Source organism: Leucoraja erinacea, chromosome 8 (genome assembly GCF_028641065.1).
Source record: "Leucoraja erinacea ecotype New England chromosome 8, Leri_hhj_1, whole genome shotgun sequence".
NCBI classification, from domain to species: Eukaryota; Metazoa; Chordata; class Chondrichthyes; order Rajiformes; family Rajidae; genus Leucoraja; species Leucoraja erinaceus.
In genome coordinates, this window is record NC_073384.1 from 58,538,738 (window position 1) to 58,560,597 (window position 21,860).

Sequence of the window (21,860 nt, forward strand, 5' to 3'; positions counted from 1 at the left end):
ATTATTCAGACCAAAGATAGTATCTTTGCTTCAGACCCCGAAACATGCCCATTCCTTCAGCCCAGAGATGCTGCCTGGCCCGATGAGTGACTCCAGCATTGTGTGTGTTGCGCAATGCGAGTTACCCCGGCAACACTGTGTGTGTGTTGTGCATTGTGAGTTACTCCAGCATCGCCTGTCAGTCGTGAAACAGGGAAGTGACGCCTCTGTGGGTGGGGGTGGGTGTAGAGGCGCCGGCTGCCTGCTCTCCTTACCAACGTGGCGACATAGCGCATGCGCAGGAGGGCGGGCCTTAAACGAATGGCTGATTGACGCGAACGTGGGCCAATGCGCACGGAGGCGGCCCGGCCCGCCCCGGCCAATCGGGCCCGCCTAGCAACAGGGTTTGATTGGAGAGAGGGAAGAAATGGGTCCGTGCTGAAAAATAATAAAACCCGTGCGCACAGACTTGGGGGGGGAGAGTCTAGTGAGAGAGAGAGAGGGAAAAAAAAAACAACTTGCCGGGTGCAAAAGTATTTTTTTGTGACCGTTTCTGCGTAGTTTGGGGCTGGGCGAGAGGATGAGGGAGCTGCTTCCTGATTCTCTGGAACTTTCGGCGTAGGCCGGTTGTGTTTTGAATCGGGGCGGCGGTTGTGCGCGAGCGTTGAACGGCCCTTTGTTAAACGGCCCAGCGGTTGGCGAGGAGGGCGCCGTCCACCTTCCTCCACCTTCCTCCACCTCCCCTCACTCAACCTCACCTACCTCCCCCTCCACCTCCTCTCATCATGGTGAAGATGGACTGCGAGCCCAACCGGGCGCGCCTCATGTGCATGCTGTGGCTGACGTTCGGCTTCTTCGTGGTGGAGGTGGTGGTGAGCCGGTTGACCAGCTCGCTGGCCATGCTCTCCGACTCCTTCCACATGCTGTCGGACGTGATCGCGCTGGTGGTGGCCCTGATCGCCGTGCGCTTCTCCGCCAAGACCCAGTCGACGGCCAAGAACACGTTCGGCTGGATCCGGGCCGAGGTGATGGGCGCGCTGGTCAACGCCGTCTTCCTCACGGCGCTCTGCTTCACCATCGTGCTGGAGGCCATCGAGCGCTTCAGCGAGCCGCAGGAGATCCAGAACGCGGTGGTGGTGATCGGGGTGGGGGCGGCCGGGCTGCTGGTCAACCTGCTGGGGCTCTGCATGTTCCACGCCAGCGGAGCCGGGGGCGGCGGAGGCGACGGCGGGCCGGGGGCGGCCCACGGACACTCGCACACCCACGTCGGCGGCTCCGACAGCCGCCACTGGCTCCGCAGGAAGAAGCGAAGCGACGCCGAGAAGCTGGCGGGCAACGGCAGCAGCGTCCGCGACCAGGAGGAGATCAACATCCTGGTGAACAGTGGCAGCCCCATCAACTGTGTGAACGCCGACAAGCAGGACGTGTTCAGCACCCGCAGAAGCGGCGACTCCCGCCTTGTGAACGGTACGCAATCCCTTTCAATTTATCGCAAAAAGCTCGCACGCCGGTTGTTTAGTCCAAGCTAATCGCACAGGCGGGGGGAAGGGAGGGGGAGGGGTGATATCACGGTTCTAAATGTTTCTTTCACCGGGATCCAAAAAACTCCAATTCCGTTTATTTAAAAAAAAAACTGAATTCAGAATATACTTGATTGGCTGCAATAGTTAAATAACACGGCTGATTTATATCCCCATATAATGAGACGTCCATGTCTTAATTCGCCGCTTGTATCCACAGGAAGCTAGTCAAGTAAAAAATTAATTGTTAAATGGGGCCTTATTTCTGGAGAATTAATTACTCACTCGCTGTGGTGTTTTTTGTTGTTGCTGCAGACAGCTCCTGGGATTCTTTACAATTCAATAATAATGTACTATCCAATAACTCGAGTAATCATTTGAGAAATTCCCCCCCAAATAATTGGAAATCATAAAGCTGTCCTGTGTAGGTTTCTGGGTTTGAATTAATACCCCTTTGTACTGCTCTGAGCGGCGTGGTATTCGGTGGCCAACGCTGCTTGTTCTGAATATGTAGCTTGCTTTTAGCTCGAGTGGACCGTCGGAACTCGTAGCCCGCATTCGTCGGACTCTTCCAATAACAGTTCAGTGATGTAGAACCTGGCTATTATTATTTTACTTGCTAGTTCCTGCCCCACTCTTCCCCTCGCCTCTCTCTTCCAGCTTCCTCCGTTTTAATCCTTCGGCCTGAAGAAGGATCCCGCCGTCTGTCCATTTAGATGCTGCCCGACCCGCCGAGTTCCTCCTGCAGATTTTTTACTCAAGATCCCAGCACCTACGGTCTCTTGTCTCCATATCATTCTGTTCCTTGTACTTAAAGCATTTTAAAAGTGCATCAAAGTTGCTCACTTGAATCACGTGCTGTAGTATTTTCACAATTTTTAGTAAGGACACTTATCTAAACAATACATATTGTGTTGGAGTAACTCAAGCGGGCCAGGATAACATGGATAGGTGACGTTTCAGTTCGGACCCTTCAGACCGATGGAGTGAAGGGGAGGTAGCTGGAAGAGAGAGATACCCAAAACGTCATCTATCCATGTTCTCTACGGATGCAGCCTGAACTGAGTTACTCCAGCACTTCGTGTCTTTTGTTTAGCCTGACTTGAGTTCATCCAGCAGTTTTTTTTTTTTAAACGTTTGGTGTAATAGTTTTATGATTGATTCCAGTATTTGTGCAACTTATTTTTTTAGCTATCTTATCATTGGGAACCTGTCTGTTTCTCAATTATTGAACTCCATACTTGGTGTGGATTGGCCTTTTAATTGGACGTCATGAATGTGATGTTGATGTGTCTTTAAAATCCAATCTTAAAACCAAATGCAAAGAGCACAACAGATTTCTAACGTGCGTATCCTTTTGCAACTCTTTGAAAGCGGTGCTTACATGTTCAGTAAAAAAAATGACCAGAAAGTTTTTACTTTTTAGAAAATTATTATTTACTCTTCCACTCTTCAGGCAAGTCAATTTACATAATGATTAATTTTTAATGGAAGTTCTCATTCATTTGTTATTGCAAGTTAAATGCCTTCTGGCAATGCAAATGATCTCAGCAACTTCATTTTGAACAAGTTTATCTCTTCTGAGAGAACAATTCCAGTTCTTCATGTAATTGAATACTTGTGTTTGTGGTGCATTCTAGTAGTAGCTTTTGCATTCCAAAGTGCTGAAATTGCCCTTGGTGTAGAGCCCAAAACTAAACGCTTCGATAGCGATTGCAGTCTTGTGTTTTTATTCGTGAAATCATCATGCATGGAAACAGGCTTTTCAGCCCATCATGCCTGTGCTCACCAAGATGCCCCATTTACACTAGTCCCATATTTCTGCATTTGGCCCGTATCCCCTATCCATGTACCTGTCCAAATGTCTTTTAAATGTTATAGTACCTGTCTCAACTACCTCCTCTGGCAATTTGTTCCATGTACCCATCCCACTCTGTGTGAGCAACATGTCCCTCCGTTTCCTATTAAATCTTTCCCCCCTCCTGCCTTAAACCTATGTCATCTGGTTTAGTGTGTCACCTGCAAACTTACTAATCATGCCTTCTACATTCTCATCCAAATTGTTGATATAAACCACAAATTGCAGCGAGCTCAGCACCGACCCCGAGGCACGCAACTAATCACAAATCTTCAGTCCAAAAAACAACCTTCCACCATTACTCTGCTTTCTTCCATGAAGCCATTTTTTTCTTAATTTATCTAGTTTAGTGTTGTTTTTGCTGTATGTTCTCTTTAAAATTTTTTAAACTATCTTTCCTAGGTCTTGTTGCCTTGAACACCTCCACAGAGCCCCAATCAAGATTCTTGGTTGTTTCACCTCCTTTGATACTGTACAGGGCTCGAAATTAGCGGTTGCCCGGTTGCCAATGGCAACCCACAGACCCCCGGGGCAACCTAAAAGTCATGCCGTTTTGCCCGGCTTGGCAAGCACCTCTCGTTTAATTCTGACGGGCCCCCTCTCGTTTTCTCTCTCTGACTCGGGGTCCCACTCTCCATCCATTTCTCGGGTCTCCGTCCCGCTCTCGGTTACTCGTCTCCACCCGCTATCGTCCGCCGTCTCCGGTCTCCGCACCCATGCTCACCAAAGATCCTATAGCGGGATCTCCGCCAGCACATCATCGGCACTTGTGCAATGTGCCGCCCTCAGCCACTTCCACTGCCTTTGCATGGCATGGGGGAGATCTGGCTGCCATTGCTGTCCGCTCGCCATGACTGCTGAAAACCAATGCAGGAGCTGGAGTAACTCCCTGGAGTAACTCTTCCTGCTTGGTTTCCTGGTCCTCCAAAAATATTCAAAATGGAATTTAAACAGAATTTTAAAACCACCACCAAACTCTGAAAAATAACAGCCAAAACTCTCTTGACTTGGACTTAAACAAAAAAGGGTTCTTGGCGGGGGGGGGGAAAGAGCTACCTTAAATTTAATTGCGTCTGGTTGGGTAACTATAGTAGGGTGAAGACTATTCCGTGCTTTAATTGTGCGGCGGAACTCCATGTAGCAGCCACCATCTCTGTATAGAAGAAATTGGGTGATGTTTCGGGTAGAGACCCTTCTTTAGATTTCCTCTGGTTTTAGTGTTTTAGTTTAATTTAAAGATAGTGTGGAAACAGGCCCTTCGGCACACCGAGTCCACGCCGATCACCAATCACCCGTACACTAGTTCTATCCCACACATTAGCAACGCGTCAGGAGTCAAGATTGTTTTATTGTCTCATGTCCCAATGAAATCCTTACTTGCAGCAGCGCAACAGAATGTGTAAAAATAGTGCTCTGTAAACAATGATATCAACGAGAAAACAAAATAATATATATTTATATCTATCTATCTATCTATATATATATATATATATATATATATATAAAACTCAAATCAGTCCGCCTGCAGTACGGATCCCTTCCTGCCTTTCGATTCGTTGACGGCTGCTCCTTCCTCAGCTTCCAACACACTTCGAAACAATGTTGCAAGACAGGAACACTGAACTTTTCACTGCTGCAGCAGGCAGGGATTTTTTTTAAAGAGGCAGGGCAGTGCTGGAATCTTACTTTTGAGAACGGCTTCAGTTCCATTGGAGGAGACGGGTGCATGGTGGAACATTGGGTTGGGGGATCACACCATTGGGGGAGCAGACCCGTCTGCACTTGGTCTAGTTAATATATAAAACTCAAATCCGTCCGCCTGCAGTACGGATCCCTTCCTGCCTTTTGATTCGTTGACGGCTGCTCCTTACTATCAGCTTCCAACACACTTCGAAACAAAGTTGCAAGAGAGGAACACTGAACTTTTCACTGCTCAGCAGCCTGGAGGTGCAATTGAGAAGGCAGGGGAGTCCCTTACATTTGGCAACGGCTTCTTTTGATTAGAGGAGACGGGTTGAACATTGGGTGGGGGAATCTCCCATTGGGGGACAGATCAGCTGCACTTGGTCTAGTATCGAATACAAAGTCCGCAAGCAGTAGGAACCTGAACTTTTGATCGTTGACGGCTGCTCCTTCTCAGCTTCCAGAAACAGGCAAGACAGGATGAACTTTTGCTTTTTTTTTTAAAGAGGCAGGGCAGTGCTGGAATCTTAATTTTGAGAACGGCTTCAGTTCCATTGGAGGAGACGGGTGCATGGTGGAATATTGGGTTGGGGGATCACACCATTGGGGGAGCAGACCCAACGGGTCTGCACTTGGTCTAGTATGAATATAAAACTACACACACACACACACACACACACACACACATACACACACACACACTTTCCCTCCTTGGATTAATAAAGTTCTATCGTATAGTATCGTGTGTGTAGGAAAGAACTGCAGATGCAGGTTTAAACTGAAGATGGACACAAAAAGCTGGAGTAACTCAACAGGTCAGACAGAATCTCTGGACAAAAGGAAAATATTACGTTTTGGGTTGGGTCTGAAAAAGGTTCCTGCACACCTTTGGAATGTGGAAGGAAATAAGAGCACAGAGAAAACTCGTGTAATCAAAGGGAAAAGGAGCAAACTCCATACAGGCAGCAGCCATATTCAGGATCAATTCCGGGTCTCTGGCAATTTTAGGCAACAACTTTATGGCCAATGTACTGCCCCATAGTCTTGGAACTGAATTAAAATGTACAGTAGCTGTAAAGGGGGACATAGCATCACTTAGAGATTTAAGACTGAAAATGGATAGTTTCTTTTTATTTAGTAACCAAAGTTATCAACGTATAATTTTTTGTGTGTTTGAAAATAAAATATAGTGGCACAGCTGGTGGACTTGCTGCCTCACAAGCCAGGGATCTGTGTTCGATCCTGTCCTCGGGCACTGTCTGTGTTGAATTTGCACATTCTCCCTGCAAGCATGTAGGTTTCCTCCCATCCCAAAGATGCATTGGCTTTGTAGGTTAACTTATCTCTGTAAAATTGTCCCTAATGTGTAGGGAGTGGGTGAGGAAAGTGGGATAACAGAACTTGTGTGAATGGGGAGACAGAAATGCTGGAGAACCTCAGCGAGTAAGGCAGCATCTATGGAGAGAAGGAAATAGGCGAAGATTTGGGTCGAGGCCCTTCTTCAAACTGATGTGAGTGTGCAGGGGGTGGGAAGAAGAAAGAAAGAGGCGGAGACAGTGGGCTGAGGGAGAGCTGGGATGCGGAGGAGAAAGCAGGGAATACCTGAAATTGGAGGTAAATTTTCATACCGCTGGGGTATGAGGTGCTGCTCCTCCAATTTACGGTGGGCCTCACTCTGGCCAAGGAGGTGGCCCAGAACAGAAAGGTCGGATTCGGAATGGGAGGAGGAGTTGAAGTGCTGAGCCACCGGGAGATCAGGTTGGTTATTGCAAACTGAGTGTAGGTGTTGTGCAAAGCGATCGCCAAGCCTGCACTTGGTCTCACTGGGGTTGATCATACGCTGAATAATCCAACCAGAATTTTTTTTGGAAGTGGAAAGGAATAATAGAAATTGCATTCTTTGCAACGTGTAAAAGGAGATGAGATACTGTAATGTCATTTTGCTGCATGTCATTGTGGTATGTATCATGTATCATTGGTGAATATGTTTAGTTTGTGACTTTATTTGAAGCATAAATAATATGGATAAGCTTCATTGACCATAATTCTGACTGGTAACTACGCACTTCGTCCGAGCACATTATCGCACGTGTCATGCAAGCCGTCTTAAATGACCACCTAAACTGTCATTTGGCAACCTAAAAAGCTGCCTAGGTTGCCCTAGGCAACAGGGAAAAAATGTTAAGTGAGAGTCCTGCTGTACTTTTTGCTTGTGCTTTGTTCTTCCTATCAAAATGGGTCAAGCATTACTTCTTCAGAGTTGCATACTGACAATTTCACTTTATCCGGTAGTCTGTTACTGTCTTTATTTTGAGTGTTTAAATTATATTGGCTATGTTATTTTGTCTTTTGAAACTCCTTCATGTGCAGAGTGTTTTGTGGTCAACATTCATCACTACTTTACTGCAGGTATTTTGGTTATGTTCCAGGCGTCATTCTTGATTTACCTGACTTTTTGCAGATTTTCCCACTGTTCCGTTCCATTTTTAGTTCCAGCAGGAGACAATCTCTTGCTTTCAATAATTTCATTCTTCTTATGAACCACCTTATTATATTTGGCAACCTTGTCCTGCTTGTCTTCCTTGTGTCAGTACCATACTCAAATTGCATGATCCCAACTTCATCTGTCAAAAAGCATTTGCTTGGAAGTTTTTTTTAATCTTTGTTAAGATTCTCCAACCTTTTCTAATCCGCTTCCGTTTTTTCATATTTTATTTATATCACATCAAGCCCAATCCTTTGTGGGAAGATGTCACAACTTCCTGCAATTAGTTCTCTCCTTCATGGTAATTATTAATGTTGGGAAATGCAATGTATTTGATTTGTTTTTTTGTTTTAATATTTGATAGATAATTGGAAAAAAAAAATGGATCAAAATTCATGAGTGTGGAAAACTTGTTTTTGTGTTTGACTTTTTTTGGTACAAAGTAGTTATTGTGATTTTAAACAATGTTAATCACTAAAACTCGCAGGAGAGGGTAGAGCCTCTTATCCAACTGAATGCTTAAGCCAAACTCCTCGCCATTGAAGAAACCGTCAGCTAAAATGAAATATCTCCAGGACTGAAGTAACTGGGAAAGTAGCTGCCAATCTTAATTTCTAATCATGTTACATCTGTTGACATGTTGCTGTTTCTTCTAACCCAACCAAACACTTGCTTCTATCTCTGCTTTCTGGAGTAAACAGATGGTAGAGCATTAAAGTATTTACAGTAGAATTGCATTTCTTGTTTTAGTGGACTGACTTTTAAACACATATTCTTATTGTTTGGGAATAGTTTTCTTTTGGTTTCTGATACAGGTAGTTCTGCTATATAATGTGAGTTTCCATAACATGAATTGGATATAATATAGATTTTGATTGGAAACCAGAACCATTTGTTACTTTGGAAATTGATAAACACGAATAAAGCTGTCAGATTTAAACAATATATAGGGAACAAAAGAAAGCTGTTTCCGTACAACCTCCCTACAGAAATCTCTTAAGAACACAGCTGCTACTTTAACTGTTGGTGTTCATTGAAATTGGCAAGCAATCGCTTCTATTGACCAGTCATTGCATCTACTGACTATTGTGCAATGATATTCTATCAAATAATTCTGTTACAGCCTTTAGTATTTTTAGTTTACTGTAACAAAAATAAACTTATTGCTATTGAAAATACCTTTTTAAATATTCTGTGGGGGGGAAATAACTTTGAACTCTAGTCCCTAACCCCTCTTTCCCCATCGACATAATTGTCTTTATAACATAGATTTCTATGACACAAGGTTTCTGAAGAACTCAACTTTTGTTATATCAGGACTGTGGTATATTTTGAAATATAGGAAATGGGCTCCCTTGAGCATGTGATTTAAAAAAAAAAATGTTTTGTGTACGTCTACTTGTTTAAAGAAGTTTTCAGATCTTTGTGCTGAAATGTGTTCTGGTTGCATTGGGGAATAAGTGGAAAATATATTTTGTGCTCTCTTAACCATAGCTTATCTTTAGGCATGTTATCTATCTCCAATGGATGTGCAAGACACTAACTAATACTACAAAATATTTTCTCTTCATTGTACTGCAGCAGTATCATGAGCACAAGATCACTCTTGTACCACCTTTAAAGTTGTGTAAAATACTGAATTGATCTGGATCCTTGTTTAGTATCCAACTCAATGGGAGCACCATTTTTACAAGGACTGTATTCTTGCTAAAGAAAATGACATGCCATTATTAGCTAAAGCCAGCAAAGAATTGGCGATAAATTGCCAGACTTGCATCTACCTGATTTTTATTTAAAAATTGTTGCTTGGGAGTAGCAACGCAATCGCAAGAATGGTATACAGTTTCTTTGCTCGCATGAAACCTGGTATGTTACCATCTATAAACCTTTTTCAACTTTTGCAAAATGTAAAAGTGTTTCTTTTTATCTCAAAGCATTCCATGCTCCAATAACCTAAACATTCTCAACTTTTCTTAAACTTATACATTTAAAATTCTTAAGGGATTGGTCAAGCTAGATTTACACTGAATGAAAAACATTTTTTCAGCTAGAGTGTTCTCTGGGGGGGGGGGGGGGGGGGGGGGGGGGGGGGGGGGGGGGGAGGGGGGGGGGGGGGATTCTGGATGACCAGCCATGCTCATATTGAATGACTCGAGGGCTAAATGGCCTACTCCTACACCTACTTTCTATGTTTATTGTCATTGTGATTGCCGGTTACATTTGCACATCTAGACAGTGTAAATTTCTCTAAATGGCCTGCATTGTATTCTTGTGTGACATTTAAAGAAAGGATGTTATACATCTAATTGCCAATTATGTAAATCTGTTGTGTGGAAGGATTTTATTTCTTTGGTATTGCATAAGTCCTAACTTAAAGGCATAAAAGGCTTTAAACTTTCTTGTGGATAATTACTTTTGTAAATGGCAACATTATAATTGGGCTCGAGTTTATAGAGCTGGCTTAGCAGAAAAAAATATGATGGCTTGTTTTGACCTGCTTATCAAAATTGTACAATATTGTTTCCTTGTTGGGGGGGGGGTCTGCAACATGACTACCAAAGCCCCTGCTGAAGGCAGGCCATTCCAATCTGCCGAGTTAGATAATCCACAGGTCCACTCTGTCAATAGCAAAGTTGACTGAAGGTCACTGAATTCAGTACTACAAGTTAACATTTGCTAATAACTTTCTTGACGGTATTTTGTTTGTTTTGTCTGCCAGAGCCCGTCCGAACATTGACAAAAGAGGTATGTTCCAAAAGTGGTATACTTAGTGACGTTTCTAACACATCAGGTTGGCATCTGAATGTGACAACAGATGGGGTACAAATTGAGCTTGTTGCAAATCTTAATTGAGGAAGGTTGGGAGTTGGCAGAGTACTTTGTCTTTTATTGTAGTTCAATCTTTTCCAGATTTCCTTTCAGTAGTGAATGGTTCAGGAATAAGACTCTTGGATGATGTTTGCAGTTGTCTGGAAACTACTTCCTGTAAAGGTGATTGATACAGTCAGTTGGGACTTTCAAAAGTGAACTTGCATATATTTCTGAATATTGAGAAATGGTGGGGGGAAACGTACTTTGGGAAATTGAATTCCTTTAGTTATAGCAGGCGTAGACGATGCAATGTATGGCCACCTCCTGACATGATCCTGTAATCTTTGATCTAGACATCTTCGGCTGGTTCATAATTTGCCTTTCTTCCATTGCAACATGTGAAACAAGGATATTTGCTGCTGTTTATTCAATTCCATTTACAGCTCCATTTACAGATTCCAATAATGAATTTGTTACCACATACAGTAATATTTGGGAACATTAAAAAGTATGGTTTGAATGTTACAAAAAATCAGGCAATATCCATCTGACCATCTGCCTGCAGTATTCAATGATATTACATGCTGTCAATTTCCCACATTATCGTACGTACAATTTTGTGGAGAAAGGAAATTATTAAATTTTGACCAGAAACGTAGTTGCACCTGTCGCAACAGATGCTTGGTGTTTAGTGCACTGATTTTAATGAAATATTCTTCACTTACCCTTGAGTGTAGCTCCAACATGATAAAGATGAATGCCATCCAAACAAAGCAGGCCATTGTTATTTTTCCCACCAATAAACATTTAGTCTTTTGGCACATTTGTGGCAACTTTCCAAGCCTGCTTGTACAGCATCTTGTAAACTTCCAAGCTTAACTGCAAGTTGCCAAGTTGTGTGCCTAATGGATAGCTAGAAGTGTCAATGTTCCTTCATGGATCAAAATCTTTAATTTTAAAAATATAGCTAATCTCCAATTGAGACGTTAATATCAGTTGTACCAATAACACCCTTGCCACCCTTGTGAATAAATAGCTTTAAACTTATCTATTGTTGGATAGGTGTACTTGTTGGTAGAAGGTCCAGACTCAAAATGTCACCTATCCTTTCCACAGAAATGGTGCCTGAATCGCTGCGCTGCTCCAGAACTTTGTCTATACAGGTGCACAACCTTTTATCCGAAAGCCTTGGGACCAGACACTTGTCGGATTTCGGACATTTTCGGATTTCCGAATGGAAGATTTTTAGCGTAGATTAGGTAGGTAGCGCGGGCGGCTTGAAAAGTCTGGAGCAGCTGCCTCCTCCCCGGAGACCGGGAGAATCATTGCATAAATGTTAGTCCGTTAGTTTGGAGGGATTTTATGTGGTGGTGGTGGAGTAGGGGTGAAGGGGGAAACTTTAATTCTTAGTCCCCTACCTGGTCGGCGACTCCCAACCTCGCGGAGCTGGGGGCTCCGTCTGGCCGCGGGTGGCGCCGGTTGGAGCTCCGACCCCGGCAACTCTACCCCTGGCTGCGCGGCTCCAAATCCAGCGACGCTCCGCGAATGTTGGAAGAAGGCGGCCACAGCGCTCCGGAGCTTGCCGCACGGCGACCCAGTAAGGCATTGCCCGCTTCCCGCTGGTATCCCAGCGCTGCGACGCCACCGACTCCCAACATTGGGCGGGCGTTTCCGGTCGCGGGCGGCGCTGGATTTGGAGCGCCTCGCAGCCAGAGGTAGAGTTGCCGGGGTCGGAGCTACAACCGGCGCCGCCCGCAGCCCCACCAGCCACGGCGCTGCGGAGCTTACTGCACGGCGACCCGGTAAGGCATTGACCGCTCCCCGCCTCTCCGACCAGGTAGGGGACTAAGAATTAAAGTTTACCCCTTCACCCCCCTTCACATAAAAGCCCTCCAAACTAACTGACTAACATTTAAGCAATGATTTACAGATGTTTAAGTGTCTCCCTGGTCTCCGGGGAGGAGGAAGCCGCTACAGTAGCACAGACCTGGGTTGACCGTGGGTCGTTTCGGGTCAAGTTTGGCGCCAAACGCGAGCTTTGGTGCGCAGACGGCATCTGGAAAAAATGGCTGGTTTTCGGAGTTTTTCGGTTTCCGGAACACCGGATAAAAGGTTGTGCACCTGTACTAGTTTAAATTCTTCTGTATCCGATCGCAATGAGAGAGTAACCTGTATTGGTTTCTCTTCATGTTTTCCTATAGCTCTGTCCCAATGCCCTTTTGTTTCTCATCTGTACCATGTCCCTTGATGATATCTTCTAAAAATAGAGCTTCTGTTTTCCAGCTGACTGCAACCAGTGCACACACAAGCTAACTCTTGTCTCTAACTCATCAGGCTTTGATTAACACCCAAAGCTTTATTTCCACTCCTACCCTGCATTTCTGTAATCGCCTCCTCCTGAGGTATCTTTGTGTTTTTTTTTAAATTCAGTTCTTGAGCAACTCTATAATCGGCCATTTGATTTTTTCAGCTGCAGGAATTGAATCATTAATGCAGGAATTGAATCTTGTCCCATTGTATAGGTCTTAAATGTACCTTTTGATTGTTTTGACCCTTCATCTTAATGTATCCCAGCATAGTTCATTTTAAAGTTTTTTTGGATAATCTTGTGCAGTGTTTTATGTTTTTTTTGGTGCTATATTTGTAGTTGTCTCAAATTCTCTTAAATGCAGTTCTTCAATTCTTTTAACAGTACTTCAGGCAAGTTAAATTTACAAAATTCAGTTGTACTGGGTGAATGTTCTGTAAAAAAAAAAAAAAATGTTTTGAGAGGTTTGCGATAAGAATGTAGAGAGATATGCTGATTTCTAACTTAGTAATTCCGTGTAAATGCTACATCGTACTTGTTGACATAATATGAAATGAAACATTGAAATGTATTTTTGGAATCTTATGTGAGGATGTTTCTAAAGAGGCCTGGTCTTTATTTGTTGTTTTTTTCCATATCATTGCCAGAATGTGATGCTAAATGCTTTTTCTCAATGCCAGGTTAGTTCTATAAGTACATTGAGAATTGTGATATGTTTATTTATGCTGTCTGTTTTTCCTCCCTATTAATTCTCTAATGATTCTTTTACGAAGGAGTATTAACATCCAGTATTTTAAGAATATTGTAGTTGTTTTGATGATTTGTGTGATCAAACCTCAAATGAAGGATTGACTTAAAGTGAATAAATAGAGGTACAAAGCAAATTTATAAAATTAAAAACCAAGTTGACGTTACCGCAATATTCTTCAATAAAACTGGTCTTGTTAGGCCAAGTTGAATAATTTAAAGATAGTTGGAAATGATCCTGAAATAAACTGGGTAACAAAACTTTGCACTCGTGTTAGAAGGCAAAAAGCTTCTCATAAACATGATTTTTGGATGTGTTTTTGCATTTCCTGTCTTGTACATGTTGCGACTATTCAATTGATACTTTTTAAATTCCTGGCCTATAATTGTACTGAACTATTGTGAGGACAGTGATATGTGAAACTAGTTGAACAGTTCTTTCGAAGTGTCGGTTTGAGCACATTGGGGGGGAAAAACAAATCGTTATCGTTCTGATTTCCGTAACGGATTTACTGCATGTGTAAATGTTATAATGAACTTTGGCACTGAAGTGGATTCCCAAATACAATTCCCTGTAATTCTTCTCTTGGTCTGTCTTAAATGTCTTACGACATTGTTGTGATTAAGTACTATAATGTTTTCAGTTGATTTCTAACATTTAACTAAAAATACTAAGCATTTTGTGGCCTGGTTATTGGATGAACCATTTTTTTTTTTTTTTTTAATTGGAGTGTTTCCTTGGAGTGTTTATAATTAAGTTGTAGTATTCTATTTGTGCCCATGTTGGGAGAGGATTATAGAATCATTAAAAAAAAAAATAATGGCACAAAGCAGGTCAATCAGCCCTTTGGTACAGGCATTCTAAAAATGTTTTTTTATGCTGTCCACAAAATTGTACATTCAGCCACAATTCAATGGGAAAGACAGCACATGTTGGTCATTCAGAATTGCAGAACACAAATCCAGAGGCCAAGATTAATAAACATGAAAAAATGCGATTAGATCAGAGTTCAGACTGACATGTTTCCGTAAGGAGGAAGAATAAGGATGGCAAGGGAACCTTGGACCAACGAGGTTGTAAAATTTGGTCAAACAGAAAAATGAAGCGTATATAAGATTTAGAAAGACAAAATTAAATGGGGCCTTTGAGGGTTATAAAGCAAGCAAAAAAGAACTCGATCGGGCCAGGAGAAGGGATAAAAGAAGCTGTGAAATGTCATTGAGTCGAATTAAAGAAAACCCCTTGGTTTTTTATACATTCGTAAAAAGAGAGCAACCAAGGAGAATCTGTAGTATGGAAGGCAAATGCAAATGATTTTATTTTGAGATGATGAGAATACAAAAACAGGGATGCAATGCTGAAACTTTAAGGCAGTGATCAGTGCATTTGGAGTATTATGGGCCATTTTGGGCCCAATATCTGAGGAATGATGTGCTGCCATCGGAGAAGGTTCAGAGGAGATTTACAAGAATAATCCCAGGAATGATTGGGTTAACATGAGATGAGCGTTTGAAGCCACTGGACCTGTACTTCCTGGAGTTTAGAAGGATGAGGGGGTACTTCATTGAAACTTACTGAATGGTGAAAGGACGTACCTTTAGAAAGGAGATGAGGAGGAATTTCTTTAATCTGAGGACAGTGAATCTGGAATTTATTGCCACGGACAGCTGTGGAGGCCATGTCATTGGGTATTTTTTAAGGTGGAGATTGACAGAATCTTGATTAGTAAGGGTGTCGGTTACAGGACGAGGCAGGAGAATGAGGTTGAGAAGGAACTATAGATCGGTCATAATTGAATGGCAGAGTGGACTTGATGGGCTGAATGGCCTAATTGTGCTCCCAGAAAGCATGAGAAGGTGGGGTCGCTCACAGATAAGAGAGAATTATACTTTGAATCCATCGATGTAGGCAGCATACGAGAATACTTTGCATTGTATTCACCAAGGAGAAGTACATGGAGGACAGTATGGGGAATGCTAATAAGCATTTTGGACAGTTTGAGATGAAAGTGATGATATGGGGCTCTAGAAAAGCATTGAGGTGGATAAATCCCCAGTAACTGAAGGAATGGGAGACTTGGTCGTTTGAATTTGGACCAGGTTAACTCGTAGAAAACGAGGGTTGTGATGGCAGGGTGTTATTCTGGCTGAAGGTCTGTGGCCAGTGGAGTTCTTCTGGGTTTTGTGCTGGGACCTCTGCTGTTTGAGAGAGATAAACAACTTGGATGTAAATGTAGATGGATTGTTAGTATGTTTGCAGATTGCACCAAAATTGATGGCTTTGTGGACAGCAAGGAAGGTTGTCAAAATATACACCGACATGTAGATCATCTACAGATATGAGTGGTGTAATGGCAGATGGCATTTAATCAGAGCAACTGGGAGGTGTTGCATCGTAGGAGGTAGAATGTAAGGGGAAAGTATATCGTTAAATTAAAACTGTACGGTATTAATGTACAGAGAGTTCTTGAGATCCTAGACCACAGCTCCCTGAAAGTGGCAACACAAGTAGATAGGGTGATGAACAATTTAATTCTGGAAAACAAAAGATTCAAAGTGCTGGAGTAACTCAATGGGTCATTGAGTTGAAGTTGGAAGAGTGGAAAGGGAGCACAAAGCCTGGTAAGTAACAGGTAAATTTAGATGCGAGAAGCTTTTGCTAGGCAGATAATTTGAGAGATGAATAGACAGAAGATGTGAAGGGTTACCTAAAATTGGAGAATTAATCATTTGTACTGAATATTGCTAATCAAGTGGAATACGAGGTGCTCCCGTGTGTGGGGGCCTCACTGTGGCAGTGGAGGAGGTCCAGGACAGAAAGGTCGTTATGGGAAGAGTTAAAATGGTTAATACCTGACTTGTTTAAGGTAGCAAAATGACGTTATTCTTTGAGCAACATAAAATTATTATACAAAATTGAAAATTATTGCAACTGTTTATGTTTTGTTTATCATTTATAATGATGTCCAAGTATGTCATTTGTCAAAAATGTCATTGATTGAACATGTGGAAATCTTTTGCATTCAAAAACGTGAAAGAAAGGAACCAGAGGAAAAGGTGTTGCATGCTCATTTTGATTGTTGCACAAGCTCCTGGGTCAATTTTTGCCACACGCAGCTGTGGAGTCTATGGATATTTTTAAGGTAGAGATTGACTGATTTTTGATTAGTAAATGTGTCATGAGTTATGGAGAGAAGGCAGGAGAATGGGGTAGAGAGGGAAAGATAGATCAGCCGTGATTGAATTGCAGAGCGGACTTGAAGGGCCGAATGGCCTTATTCTGCTCCTAGCTCTATTTAAGCTTTCCAGCGACAGTGCTTTTCTTTAAATATTAATATTTTTTGTAGATCTTTGTTGGACAGGTTTCTGATAATGGCATATGGTCCAGTCACTTTCAGCAACGGGCTTATAATTAAAATGGAGATTTGCCTTCCTGTATTGTAGCTTTGACTTTCCTCAAATATTGCAAAATATGAATATCCCTATGCCATGGCATATATTGAACATTCAGTACTTGAAATATATTCTTGTCAGTGGGCTTTACAGCAGGTTGGTCATCTTTTGCTCTGATGTTCCTGATATTTTGCACTTAAAAGTTCAATGGTGTCCAGAAAAAAAGCACTTCACTGTACTTCTGTACATGTGAAAATAAACTAATCTTAAAACATGTTTTTGAAATATTGGGGAATAGAAGAATAAAATGCTAAAGATGAGTGATTGTGAAGCTTCTTGTGCCTAATGTTTTTCTTTTACTTTAAATAGATCTACTGAGGGAAAATAATATGCAGAGCTTGCAGATGAATGGGATTTCTATACTTGATGACCATCTTGATGAATATGGAGATGTCGAAGATACTGCATCACAGCTGAACATGCGTGGTGTCTTTCTCCATGTGTTAGGAGATGCTCTGGGCTCAGTCATCGTCGTGGTAAATGCACTGATATTTTACTTTGTTTGGAACCCGTGTCCTGAAAGTGGTCCGTGCATTAATCTATGCCGACATGATCATTGTCCAGATCGACATCTAAATGGCACACAGTCAAACATGTCTGAATATCGTGAAATCATTCCAGAAGCTGGACCCTGCTGGGTGCTTTTCTTGGATCCCACCTTGTGCTGTATTATGGTTTGTATTTTGCTTTATACAACCTATCCTCTTCTGAAAGAATCAGCTCTTATTCTGTTGCAAACAGTCCCAAAGCAAATAGATGTGCAGTTAATAAATGAGAAGCTGCGCAACTTGGAAGGTGTCCTTGCTGTACATGAGCTGCATGTCTGGCAGTTGGCTGGTAGTAGAATCATTGCGACAGCCCACATTAAATGTCGTGACCCAACAGCTTATATGGATGTAGCCAAACGCATCAAAGACTTTTTCCATGATGAAGGCATCCATGCCACAACCATCCAACCTGAATTTGCTTCTGTGAATTCCGAATCTCGCATTTCTGTTTGTGAACTGCCATGCAAGACTCAGTGTGCCTTAAAACAATGCTGTGGCAATGGAGAAAAGTCATCCAGCGATTCAAAGTTGGAAACTCCATCTACCCATTCTCTTGAGGTTATCGGGGAATCATCCTCTGAATGCCCCAATGTAAGGACTGAAAGAAATGAGATGGGGAACAATGCAGTAAAAATCAAAGACACACAATATGAATCGGCTGTGTAAATTTAGCCAAACTAATTTTGAAACGTGATGTACTTTACTGACTTCAAATTTTGGGGTTGTCAACTGGAATTGGCACTAAGCTAAAATAACCATGGTGGATAATGCAACCATAATGAACTTGTTCCACAGCTCTGTGATTTGTATATGGCACATTCCAAAGCAAAACTGTGGACAGTTGTCTAGAAACTACTTGAATTTGTTATCGCAGCTTTTTGAGAAGCAGTGTGGATAGTGCATCACTGACTGTGTCAGCAAAAAAAAAATGTATTTAATAAGGCCTGTAGCATTTTGGGAAATTAGGTTTTTATATAAGCAGTTTTATATAGATTGATGTAAAAGTTTTGCATCAATTTACAAAGTCTGTCCTTGCCAAAAGAGCTGCTGCTATATAAAACTGGGTTTGGGGTGGGAGGGGAAGAAGGGAAGGTCATGTTATCGAAACTCTCCAAGTGAAACCAGAGTATTAAACATAATGATTGGTATTAATGCATGGGTAATTTGTTTTGTGTGCTGCAAAATATATAGTGATATTTTCTCCTTGCTAGCTCCAAGAGTGCATTTATTGTATTTCTTTAAATTATTAGACCATGGAAATATTCCTGATACAGAATGGACTGTAAATTCTTGCTTCAATCCTGTTGATTATAGTTGATAACTGTAAGTAATGTTTTAATGCTCTGATGTAGTTGAATCCCATGGTACAAGTGCTTGTCTGGGATATTGTGCAATTGCTTTCTTCTGGACCAGCAACATGCAAATATACATAAATATGTACAAATGAGTGTGGGTTTGCTTCAAAAATTGTCAACCAAACATGTGGGATAGACTTGGAGTAAGATGAATGTGTGCATTGTAAACAATTGATGGATTGAAACAATGTTCTGCTCGGTGCCCCGTTTCATTTTTGGAATTGTTTACTATCCGAGATTCTGATAGATGGTACTTTGGACAAAATTTGTTCTTTTGTTCCAAGCACAACACGATGTTTAGAATGAATAGTCATGTTTTCAAAGAACCAAGTCAAGCAGCTGACATTCGGTTTCAGTTATACAGATAGAATTTTTATTAACTTATATCCACTGCATCATAAATGAAAGCAATGTTTTGATGGAGTTAATTTCTTCATGATAATTCTACAGATGAGAGTGTGACAAACATTACTTGCCCTAAGACTTTTTAAGAATCCAGAGGAAAAATAACCTTTGCAAGTATAGTGAAAGTTCCTATAATTGTCTTTTGGTGTTTTCATAAGTTATAGAAGCAGAATTAGACCATTTGGCCCATCAAGTCATTCAACAATAAGCTAACATTAAAATTAAAAAAAGGTAGATTTAAACCAAGACATCTGTGAGTTAGCCCAAATTTGAAATGCAGTACAAAAACACACACAATTTGGTTAACTTGGTTGCTCTGAATTTTGAGAGTTACCTGTTAAATGTTAATTTATAAATTTCAACCAATCCAACTATTTTAAATTGGATCAAGTTTTGTTGCATTTTTCTTGTTCTCAGTCTTTTTAAAAAAAAAAAGCACATTGTGGAGGTGATACTTTAGTGCTGGGTAACTTGAGCTTTAGTCTACCATGAAAATGTTTTGCTTAATATCCTGAAAGCTAGCTACCATCAAGCTGCAAGGCTTGATGCACAAATTTCATACTATTACGGCTGAGGGGTAAAATACCTTGTCCTTTGTTTGAAATATAATTATACAAGCATTGAAATATGGTACTGGTAATTTACAAGTCCATTACTGATCTGTGATTTGAGACAACAAATGAAGTGTATTCCTTGAACACACACTTAGGTTGAATTTTCTGCTAATATCTTGAAGAAATTGGATGGCATTCCTATTCAGTGCGTTTTAGTCTAGGGGCTTTGGGGGAAGGGAAAATGGGAGATCAGGCTTGAGTTTTGATTTGGATCATTTTGAGTGCAAATCTTTTGGATCATTATAGGTTCTAAATGATTTTGAGTGAAGGTGGTAATCAATTTTTAAAATAATAATCCAAGTCCTAATTTGGAGGTACATAGTTAACACATTTCATAACTGATGTGGCATGTAGAACTTTAAAAAAAACAACTGTATTTGAATCTTCAAATGGTTTACAGAAAAATTACTGAGATTTTTTTGCATTAAATGTATTACAATACTTTGCTCATCAATGTGTTTTGCTTTGTTCATATTCTGTACTTCAAATTCACATCTGCATATTGCACAATCAGCTTTGTGAATGCTGACATTGAAATTAACATGCATCTTTGGAAACTATTTATGGTGCCTATTCAACCACTTTTTTGCTATGACTATATTTATTCAATCCATTCTGTTGAATCTACTGAATAGCTTCCCAGTTATAATGATACTTCATTTGTAGTTGTTAAAAGAATGATCTGATTGGGGAACCATAAGTTTTAATCTTGACGAGTAATGTGATGTTTCTACTTGCTGATGTAGGAGCCTGCTGGGTCCAAACAAACATTTTCAAAAGTTTGTATTTTTGAAGGGGTTTATGTGAAATCAAAGGGTTAATATCGCACATCAAGTATTGCATTTGAAGAAAATTAGAATATATACATTTTTTTGTGGACGTTGAAATGACCAAGGGGAATAACACTAAATTAAGTAATTTGTTATATTGTCTGATCTCGGCTACTTTACATCACATGAGGCTTTATCTGAAAGTAATACTTTCTCATGTTAGGCTTTCTCATGTTAACAAAAAACATTTAAATTCTGATCATTTTTTGGAAGAGTGAAGTGCCACTTCAATCCTGATTGGTTTGTCTCTATGTATATGATTGATGATGGGTGATTATAGTTATTAGAATTGCACTGTTCATTATAGAACTGGATTGCAGAAAAACATGGAGTATTTCTTGGGGGCATCATTTTAATGAAGTTGTTGGGAGAATGTCTAGAAGCGAGTACTTTAAAAGAAATGGGCACATTTGAGGGCCATAATTGGGGCAGGTGGTGATTAAACAATGATTTTCTTTCAATCCAGTTGTGCTCTCTTGTGATGATCCAGTTGTAATGTGATGAGACTCTTGTGTTAATCAAAGATTAACATTTTGAATCCACAATATAATTTACTTAATTCCCAATACCTGTGAAGGCAATGTATTTCATGGCAAATTTCATTCTTAATATAGGCACTTGTGTGTTCCTGTGGTCATATTACAAATTATCAATTTAGACAAACCTTGTTGAGAATTGCTACCAACATAGATTTGCAAACATTTTCAACAATTCTCATTAAAGATTCACTTTGGAGTGAAATTTGGTTGTAATTAATTTGAAGCGGAGATACATTGTATCATACGGCTAATATTTTTAGAGGCATTGGCATGGTGGGGCAGTAGTTAATCTTGCTGTTCACAGCTTTGAGCCTGGTTTAATCTTGAAATGTTTTTGCAGTATTCTCTCTGTGATCGAGTTGGTATACTCTGGCTTTCTCTGCTAGGTTAATTAGCTACTGTAAATTTAGTTCCTTCGTATAGGTTAATGACAAAATAAATCATAGCCAAGTACATGCGAGAGTATGTTGCATGAAGAAAGAAATAAGAGGAAATGAATGAATGGGATTGCTCCTCTGGCAACCAATTAGAACTGAAGGGCCAAATGACACAGAAGGCTATAGTGTAAAATAGAGGGTGTTCCTTTACTGTTCTACAATTGACTGAATAATACAACAAATATTTTCCTGAAGGGTTGTAATTTAGGAGTGTGCTAGTTTGTTGTTCCGCAATAAAATAATATTTATAAAACATATTTATTGAAAAGTTGAATTTCTTTCATGTTC

General features: G+C 40.9%; 1 protein-coding gene across 1 annotated transcript; it reads left to right on the forward strand.

The window, feature by feature from the left end:
* The first annotated feature begins 362 nt into the window (after positions 1 to 362).
* slc30a1a (solute carrier family 30 member 1a) lies at positions 363 to 20,207 on the forward strand. The gene is made up of 2 exons (XM_055639787.1): positions 363 to 1,446; positions 17,154 to 20,207. The coding sequence occupies exons 1-2, from the start codon at positions 765 to 767 to the stop codon at positions 18,056 to 18,058; spliced, it is 1,587 nt and encodes a 528-aa protein (XP_055495762.1). The 5' UTR covers positions 363 to 764; the 3' UTR covers positions 18,059 to 20,207.
* Positions 20,208 to 21,860: the final 1,653 nt, after the last annotated feature.

Excerpts from the sequence above, each read along its gene's own strand:
- slc30a1a (XM_055639787.1), top strand. The coding sequence starts at position 765 with ATGGTGAAGATGGACTGCGAGCCCAACCGGGCGCGCCTCATGTGCATG. Across the intron at positions 1,447-17,153 it reads CGACTCCCGCCTTGTGAACG|ATCTACTGAGGGAAAATAAT; the intron begins GTACGCAATCCC and ends TACTTTAAATAG.